This window comes from Oryza sativa, chromosome 1, assembly GCF_034140825.1.
Source record: "Oryza sativa Japonica Group chromosome 1, ASM3414082v1".
NCBI classification, from domain to species: domain Eukaryota; kingdom Viridiplantae; phylum Streptophyta; class Magnoliopsida; order Poales; family Poaceae; genus Oryza; species Oryza sativa.
In genome coordinates, this window is record NC_089035.1 from 13358797 (window position 1) to 13368269 (window position 9473).

Here is a 9473-nt window from a genome sequence, read left to right on the forward strand (position 1 = left end):
CAAAGCACAAACTTTGGGCCTCCTCACTGCCCCAATCCCAAATGGAGATAGCCAATTTCCAATCCTGCAATACGCTGATGATACTCTGATAATTATGAAAGCGGACCAAAAGGAAAATTTCACCCTTAAAGCCCTGCTCAACACCTATGCCCTTTGCACTGGGGGCCGAAAATCAATTTCCATAAATCTTGCATGATCCCGATAAACACAGACAGTAACAAAATGGAAATCTCAGCATGAACTTTTGGTTGCTCAATAGGCAAAATGCCCTTTACATATCTTGGACTACCTATGGGAACCACTAAACCGAATATCAGTGACTTTGCTCCTCTAATTGACAGAACAGAGAGAAGGCTCCCCTCCACAACAATTTTTCTGAATTATGGACAAAGGCTCTCAATGGTAAACTCAGTTCTATCATCCCTGCCAACATACTATATGTGCACACTAAAGCTCCCAAAAAAGGTTATTTAACACATTGATCGTGCCCGAAGACATTGCTTATGGAGGAAAGACACTGAAATGGAAACTAAGACACTTTCTTTGGCAGCTTGGGATATAGTTTGCCAACCAAAGAAAAAAGGGGGACTGGGAATAATAAATCTGGAATTTCAGAATATTGCCTTACTCATCAAACATCTGGATAAATTCTATAACAAAGAAGATTTACCTTGGGTTCATCTGATTTGGAACAAACATTATCTTGAATCAGACAAACCCCCTCATGCAAACAAAGAAAAATGATCTTTCTGGTGGAAAGACATCTTCAGATTAATACCCTTGTTTAGAGCTTTTTCACAGGTTAATATGGGTCAAGGCGACACAGCTTTATTCTGGAAAGATAATTGGAATGGCAGCTACTTAGAAAATGAGTTCCCAATCTTGTTCTCATATGCAAAAAACCAGGATACCTCAATTCAGAATTTCATTATGGCATCTGATTTGGATATGCACTTTCATCTCCCTCTCTCAAACCAAGCTATGCATGGGGAAACTTTACACGACAATTTGCAAAGTGTACAACATACCAATGAGCCGGACAAATGGACTTTTATATGAACTCAGATCGATATCAATCCAAGAAAGTATACTCAATGTTTTTTGAACATCTGCAACCGGATAAACCCCTAACCTTCCTCTGGAAGAGCAAATGCATGATGAAACTAAAGGTGTTCCTATGGCTACTACTAATGAATAGACTAAACACAAAGAAAATGCTGCACATGAAACAATTCAATATCCAGGGAGGAACACACTGTGTACCGTGCAATTCTATGTTAGATGAAGACATGCATCACCTATTCTTTGCTTGCCCAGCAGCACAGCAATTCTGGTAACTAATTGGAATTCATTGGAATCTCGCTACTAATTTCATGAACATGAATACATCAGCACAGAACCAATTTCCACACAATTTCTTCTTTGAGGTTATGGCTTTTAGTTGTTGGCACATCTGGAGCAGAAGAAATGATCTCATTTTCAATAATGTGGCTTACAATTTAGACAGATGGAAAGCTGATTTCAAACAGGAGTTTGCCTTGCATATGCATAGAGCAAAGGAAGCTGACATCCCTCTTTGGCAATCATGGCTAGATAACTTCCTTTAGTTTTCCCCTATAATTATTTGTAACCTTTGTGAATTCTCCCCTTTATTTTTTATATTAATATATATCGCAGTAGGAGCCTCTCCTGCTGTTTCATGTCAAAAAAACAAAAATAAACCATAGATCATTGTAATATGGGAGACAATCCAATCAATACAACTTTCGGCGCATCGCCACAATTTTGTTTTACTTTTCGACGAGTTCTTGCTTCAAGTCGGGACATCGGCTGCAATCTGTCGACAAGAGGTAACTTGTCTCGATGGCTTGCGCTATCAAGGCTCCTATGTCGCTTTAGATATACTAGTCCTTTTATCGTGGTCATTGCTATCATATGTCTTAGTTAATCTAGTCTTAGTATTTCAATTTAGTCATATTGGCTGATTCTCGCTTTATGGTTTATGCCGGTATCGGCTAAATTGCTTTACTAGATTAGATTAGCTAAGGTATCTACCATCCTAAAAAGTGGCTAATTGCTTCATTGTTTAGACTTTATAATTCTTTGCATACTTTGTGATGCATCATCCCTAGCCGTGTTTAGAATCATAAAAACTAACCTAGAATTAATCAGAACTAAGGACGGTATCGGGGTTTTAGCCGCATGTTTCATGATCTGTTTATATATATTTTCCACTTATATAGATAGATTGCTTTATATAAATACATCAAGATAGATTGATCTCGCTTAAACTAGATATCTGGTGATCGATTGTCATTTGGTGTGTTTATATAGATTAGTATATTTATATAAGTCTGTATTGGAGTATTAGCTAGTACAATATCTATATTTGCTCTAAATACTGGTCTATCGGCTATTTCTATAGTACTGTCTTAAAATGATTGATAAAAACCAAAGAGATAGTGTTATAGCCGATAGGGCATATTTAGGGTTTTGCTTTAATTGACTATCGTAAAGCCGCATCCGATTAGGTTTATCCGTATTGCATGGGTCCTAACGATACGTCATCGCCCCATCAGCCGATCAGCTATCGTTCATCTAATTACGTTTTGTCTTTCTTGCTGGTTGTTGGATAAAACTAGCTAGCACGCTCTTGACACTTGAGGCAAGCCTTGGACATGCACTGGAGTGAAACAAATCTCCCAAGCCGCCATGTTTTCCGTCAACAATTACATACTTATCCCATGATAGGAATATTTGTAGGTACATTACTGTTCTTTTACATCTTTCTCATTCTGTTGGGCTCTCGTAGGCCGCATCGCGCAGCTACTAGGCCAACCCCTTATAGGGCATGTCCTGGGCCAACCCCTTATAGGGCATGTCCTGCAGTTATCCGCTTTTGGCCCTTCACCATCTTCTTTTACTTAGCGTGCCACCTAGCCCGATTCGGATTGACTTCGTCAGGCTTTGCTGACCTTTGCCACCTCATTGAGCTTCGTTATGTACTTCGTCGCACCCCGCTGGGCTCCGCCGTCTCACTGAGGTTTGCCATGCTTCGCCATGCTTCGCCATCTTTCGCCCAACTTTTCATGCTTTGGATTTGTTTGCTTCAGCAACCCGGCTGAAGGGCCTCATGGTGGCTTGCTTCCAATAATATGTGAACGAGTGGTACAAGAGTTGTCTAATGATCTAAGGGATGTTGATTATATTTTGCCATGTGGCTTCCTTAGTAGGCTCAAGAACGAGTTTGAACTAAAACAGAAAACTTGGATCAAAGATGGATAAATTTGAACGTTAAGGACCAAACCAAGCGTTAAGTAAAATTTGGAGGACTAATTCGGCTATCTATACAAAATTAAAACACAGTAGCGAAAAGCAATGGTGGTGGTTCTTCCACCCACAACCACTGAAACGTGGGGCCACCGAAGGGAGTCACCGAAGGGAGTCTTTCAACAATGCCCTGATTCCCTCCCACAGCCTTCTGCCTCCCACAACCTGCTAGCAGGCTAGCTTCCACCCTAGTTGAATAAAACGAATGGTCAAACGTTGATCGAAAAGTCAACGGCGTCATACATTAAAATACGGAGGGAGTACTTCGTTTCGTTTCTTTTCCTTTTTACCTTTTTCATGTTTAATAATAGTTCAAATGGTAAAAATCCATACTAACATATTTAAAACCATATTTTTATGCGAATTAGAATAGCTAAAAAATAAAACATGAAACAATTTATGAGCCAGCAAATATAAAAAATATTACCAAACCATAAATCGGAGGATGAAAATAATTTTACTTTTCTACTGTCTTTGATTGTATTTCTTAATAAAAAAAATCCCGTTGCAGGGGCATTTAGCTAGTTCACACAAAAAGCTTCGGACCCTATAAGTATATTAACATGCTGTTCGACAGAAGGAAAAATATTGTTCTTTACTACAACATTATAGTGCTGCATAGGCAACATTATGTGCAATATACTCTTTAAACCTTACTCCGATGTGTATAACTTTCACGAGTTGGGATTCGAAACAAACCTAGGAATTCCAAAGGAGCATTATTTGTCCACATGGCGGAACAGATAGTTGAATTGATCGCAAAAGTTGTGCAAAATAATAGCTAAACCCTCTCAAATAAAAAGTAGCCAGGCCACAGGTCAGAAATAGTAAGAACTTTAAATTATTCCATTCAATGATGAACCAGACATATCGACAAGCTTATTTGGTTTATACAAAATTCAAAACAATGGTCGAAAGGATCTTCCCCGATTTGAAGGTTGCACCTATTCGGCTGTGTCATTCCTGAGTTTCAGAGTGAACACAGCTAACTGAACCAAATATTCTATCACCAACCAGCCTACAGACAAAAATGGGGGCGAAGCCCCTGAGGAGCTAATCCAAGTAGAATAGGGTTACGATCTTCCGGAGATTCTTGGCCTCCTGGCAGGTCTCCATCAGCAGCTTGCTGTCATGGAATGCAAAACAAATCACCTGTTGGACCTTCGAGATGATGTCCATGTTGCATAACCTGAATATTGTGATACATATTAAGCACCAATAGCTGCTAATTCTAATTGCACCAGTAGCTATTAGAATGTTTTGTTTATGCAGGAGCCAGTGGATTAAGGATTACCGAACTGGTATATGATATATTTGTGTAATGGCACAAGCAAATGTTTCATATCTTAAGCACTTGTCTGGAATAAAATTAGTTAAGGAAAATCATGATCTCTATTACAGCAAGCAACTGATGAAAATAAAAGATGAGGCCAATCCATTGCCAGGCTTATAGAGGACCATGTATCAAATATCCTATGTCTATAAAATGGCCCCTGTTCGGTAGCCATAGCAGCTGCAGCCGCTGCGGCTGCCGAAGCACAAAGTCGCTGCAAGCTGCAGCAATTTTTAACTGCTTTCAGAAAACACTACATTATGATGATTGACAATACCTAATGACATAAATTTAATGAGAAGTAAAAAAATCACAAATATAACTTGAAAAGGTAGCTGACATACCTGCTCGCTTCAATTAGTGGCAAATGGTCATATTGAGGCTTCTCAATTAAGTTTTGTACCTACAAAATTTCAAAATCCCACCAATTCATATTCAGCTTACCATATGGACAAAAGATTAGCTTTACATGGTAAAGTAAAACAATGATGTTTTCTGCAGAGGTACATTGTTGGAATTCAATAAAAGTTACGGTGAAGGTCTGGTCAGCTTCTAAGAACTGTCGGATACTTTAGATGGTGTATGAAGAATTCATGATACATTTCATTCTCACACCATCTATAATACCCTGAACTCATATCCTTAAAAAAATGATGTTCATGTTTGATAAAGATAGCTAGGAAATATCCAAAGAATACAAAAAGACCATGAATACCTGATGTAAGACCGAACCTATGGCAAACCAAAAGGATAGAGGACTGGAGATGACAAGACAGAATTTTAGCATAATTGATTAAACAACCTTTTAGTAATAGAGGAACACTACTAAAGAAATGCATGCTTTTCTGGGTTCCAAGGGGCCTCATTTCTAAGTTCTGGTGAAAACTCTGCTGATAATGGAAGCACATGAATTCATGAGTCACAATTGCAAGCTATTTAATTGGTGTGGTAGTGATAATCATCTACTTTGACCATAATAAAGATTCTATAAACACAAATCGTCCACAAGTTGATCAAAGGATTCAGAGTCCATTTTCTCCCATTTGACATGGAGTTCCCACTTAATAAATCCTTCCCATAACTTATTGCCAAAAATGTTGGGACTTCTGTGCCTATAGCAGCATCTAGCAATACAAAATCACAGAAGAGAAACTGGTCCATGTAGAGCTCTCTAGTAAAAGATTTTGATAAAAATGGAACAGGTAAGAAATGATCAATTCGGGACTGGAATATCATGAAATCTTACTTTAGATAAAAGCTCTTGACTTTCAGGAGGTTGCTTCTTTAGACTTTGAGGTAAAATTACAGTGAGCAACTCTGGCTTTTCAGCCCTTAAAGCACCCCGGATAACAGCTGCATTAGTCCCAGAAGCACCAGATGTGAATATATGATTTTTCTGCAGCCAACAAATAATATTAATTAGAGTAGTACATGAATCAAATATTGGAAGAACTATTATACCATAAGACTCTGTGACATACCGTTATGACCATAGCATAGCTCAGGATCTCAATAAGCTGTTGATGCATAAACCCCATGTTACGGGTACCAAAAAAACCTATAGCCCGCGGTCCCTGTTGCTGAATAGCCAGCAACTCCTGCATTACCACTAAGTGAATAAGATCATTCTATAATATAAATAATTTCATACATGTTATGCTATTTATCATTCATTGGATGAGGATGAACAGCATGGAAGATATCTGTTGGCCCCAAACATATTTACAGAAACTACTAGGCAAAAACTGACTTTGTTAAATTGAATGGACACAATAGAAAAAGGAAAGAGAAAGCCACCTGCAGGTAATCTAGATCTGGAATCGACTTATACTCTGGAGTAGCAACCGTCGCAGTACCCCTAACAAGTGTCTCAACTTGAGTAGGAATATTTGAACCATTATCATCGTCTGGCCCAAACATAAGAGAATCCTCTATTCCTTGACTCCTTTCACCATCTTCATGCCCATCTCTTCGCATGTATCCGCAGAGAAACTATACGAGCACAATAAAAACAGCCCCTGGCAGTAAATCATTAGTGAAAACCGATTATATTACATCATTCTAGCATCAATGAATCTAACTTTTTTTATGTTGCACCTTTTCCCAATTGTGAAAATTGGCCAAACTCATCAAGTCGTTCTGGAATGACAGCATGCACCCTGCCGCTTTAGAAGAAACATGTGTGGGAAAACTAAGAAAAATACTAGTGGAATGTTTGTTTTGAGGAATCAAGCCAAACTAGGATGAGTTGGTCCAACATGGGATAATCCCATGATTTTGGTAAGATGATCCCATTCATCATTTATGTACACGGATGTGTTTTTTGAGGGATGGCTGACCAACTCATTCCATTCCCCAAACAAAAAACTAAATGGTTCATGGACTCAATCTTCAAGCCAACAAGCTCCCTAAAGGTATGCTAGATTAGCAAGCATTGGATTCTGAATAAATGGCCAAGATCAACAGTAAAGTGACTCTAGGTTAGCCTTTGAGACATACCATACCACACTTTGATTCTCTATCTGGCAAGTAGTGCAAAATGAGAACTTTTTTTCATGTAGAGTACATTACTTAGACGCAGAATCTTTTACTCTAGTGCATTGTGGGTTCTGATATCCAGACCATAATACTCAAACGGTAAAAATCCCAACCATAAAGATTTCTTCAAATGACTGCAGTAAGTGCTTACGCACCATTTAATTATGAACCAATGTTTGCGATTGAGGTGGGAAATTATCCACTTGAAACAGCGAACATGGTGGAAAGTCATGAGTGGCGCCATTACATAGAATCTAGATCCTAGCAAAGAACAGTAACAAGACCATGATTACTGTGGAATGTAAAAAAGCTTCAGTTTTCAGTAAATGTCACATCCATCATACCGCTCCTTCGGTTTCACAATGTCTGTCCACTCTCTCTGGATGTATCGTTTCAAATTTGCCACCGAAGAAATCAAGTGCATAATTATTTTAATTTGTCCATTCTCAGCCCCTAAACTAATGCAATTAAGTGGCTGCACAGTCGTTGTACGCCATCCAATAGAGGTATGTATGGTCATTTAGCACTATCATTATTTTCCCCCCTTAAGATTTAGTGTCTTCTTGGACTATAGGATATTAGTAACTTGTGTAAAACTGAGGCAGAATATCACTGGGGTGCAGTTTGATGTCACAACAGATGCTCAGTCAAGACCATAATTCCCACAATAGCCATTTTTCCTCCCATATTTTTCGGTTTGAGATGAATATATTGGACTGACATTTCACTAGATTGTGCAAGATTAGTTTCTCACTGGCATCAGGAAATTGTCGTCGAGCAAGGACAAGAACCGGGAAAACGAACACTGCCTTGCCTCTGGTAATTTCAGAAATATATAAACTATCTAAACCCCCGCGGACACAAGTCCATGATCCTATCCCGACGATAACAAGAAGAAGAAGAAGAAGAAGAAGAAGAAGCAAGCACAGGTCGCAACAAGGATGGAAAGGAAACAGCAATACGAGTGGGAGAAGCAAGTACCCGGTCCAGCCCAATCGGGGCCGGCGGCAGCGGCTCCCTCATCCTCGCGCATCCCCCTCGCAGGACGCCACGGCCGCACATGGACAGGTAGCAGCAGGAGGAGGAGGAGAGCGACAACCCTCCTCCACGCCTCGCCCGCGTCGGCCCCACCAACGCTATGCCGAGAGGCGGCGCCGCCGCCGTCACCACCACCATCTCAGCCAAAGCCACCCGATCCACCACCACCACCACCAAGAACCAATCAATCTACACGAGGAGGAGGAGGAGGAGGAGGGTCAGGCAACCAATCCGCAAGGGGAGGAGGACCCGATGGTGGTGGTGTTGGTGTTGGCGGCGCCCTCAGAATTGACGAGGCTGGTGGTGGTGGCGCGGCTGCGGCTGGGGCTGGGCGTTGGTCATGGGAATGGCTAGGCCTAAGCCTACTCTCTCCTTGGGTTGGGTTTGGTTTGGGTTTGGTTTGGTCTGGTCGATTTGGTGGCTTGCTGGCCGCCTCGCTGTCGCTGCCTGGCTGTGTGTGCGTCGTCTCGTCTTGGATTGATGGATGGATCTCACGGAGTGGTGGTGGATAACAGGTGGCGCACGCGCAACGCCGGGTCTATCGGAGAGAGGTGCGGGAATTTTTTTTATTTATACATTTTTTTATTAAAATATTTAAAAAATAATTTTTTGTTTTGAAAATTTACAAATCTAATCGCCTGCCGCCCTCCCAAAGAGCGGCAAGGGACCTAAATGCAAAATTTTTATTTGTGTTTAAACCCTTTCCACCTATTTTAATTGCTTAAAAACTAATAATGCTTATTCGATACTCTAAATGATTTTAAATGGAAAACTGATAAACTACAAAGTTTTATATAAAGTTTATCTCCATCCAACATCGTTTGAAATGTAGATCTGAGATTTTTTAAAATGTGTTTTATATTTTGTAACGAATATTTGGATATCTAAAACATCTTAAATGAAAAAGTTGTTAACTACAAAGTTGTAGATCTCCTTGAAATCTACAATTTTGATATAAAGTTTTATTTCATCTGACTTTATATAATATAATTTTAAATTGTAAAATCATAGAGCTAACAAGTTGTGTTGAAAAATTTGCATTTAGGTCCCTTGCTGCCCTCTGTAAGGGTGATTTTTAAAAATCGCCCTCCCAAAGGGCGGCAGGCGATTAGATTTGTAAATTTTTAAAACAAAAAATTATTTTTGTAAATATTTTAATAAAAAATGTATAAATAAAAAAAATTCTGCGGCCGTGCGTGCGGGGGAGAAGGATTTCCTGGGCCGGCCTGGTTCG

At 39.7% G+C, this 9473-nt stretch overlaps 1 protein-coding gene across 6 annotated transcripts; it reads right to left on the reverse strand.

Annotated features, from left to right (window-relative positions):
- Positions 1 to 4146: 4146 nt before the first annotated feature.
- LOC4326799 (uncharacterized) lies at positions 4147 to 8603 on the reverse strand. 6 transcript variants are annotated; one of them, XM_015766544.2, is made up of 6 exons: positions 8183 to 8603; positions 6461 to 6655; positions 6145 to 6261; positions 5910 to 6059; positions 5008 to 5066; positions 4147 to 4519 (listed from the first exon to the last, which is right to left on the reverse strand). In XM_015766544.2, the coding sequence occupies exons 1-6, from the start codon at positions 8375 to 8377 to the stop codon at positions 4384 to 4386; spliced, it is 852 nt and encodes a 283-aa protein (XP_015622030.1). In that variant the 5' UTR covers positions 8378 to 8603; the 3' UTR covers positions 4147 to 4383. The 6 variants fall into 6 exon arrangements, with proteins under 6 accessions (XP_015622030.1, XP_015622031.1, XP_066168386.1 ...); XM_015766545.2 differs by having other exon boundaries at positions 6461 to 6681; XM_066312289.1 differs by having other exon boundaries at positions 6461 to 6681; positions 6761 to 8603.
- Between the last annotated feature and the right edge of the window lie 870 nt (positions 8604 to 9473).

Excerpts from the sequence above, each read along its gene's own strand:
- LOC4326799 (XM_066312284.1), bottom strand. The coding sequence starts at position 8,377 with ATGGTGGTGGTGACGGCGGCGGCGCCGCCTCTCGGCATAGCGTTGGTG. Across the intron at positions 6,656-8,182 it reads CCCCGATTGGGCTGGACCGG|TTTCTCTGCGGATACATGCG; the intron begins GTACTTGCTTCT and ends GTGCTCGTATAG. Across the intron at positions 5,067-5,909 it reads GTCAAGAGCTTTTATCTAAA|GTACAAAACTTAATTGAGAA; the intron begins GTAAGATTTCAT and ends GAAATTTTGTAG.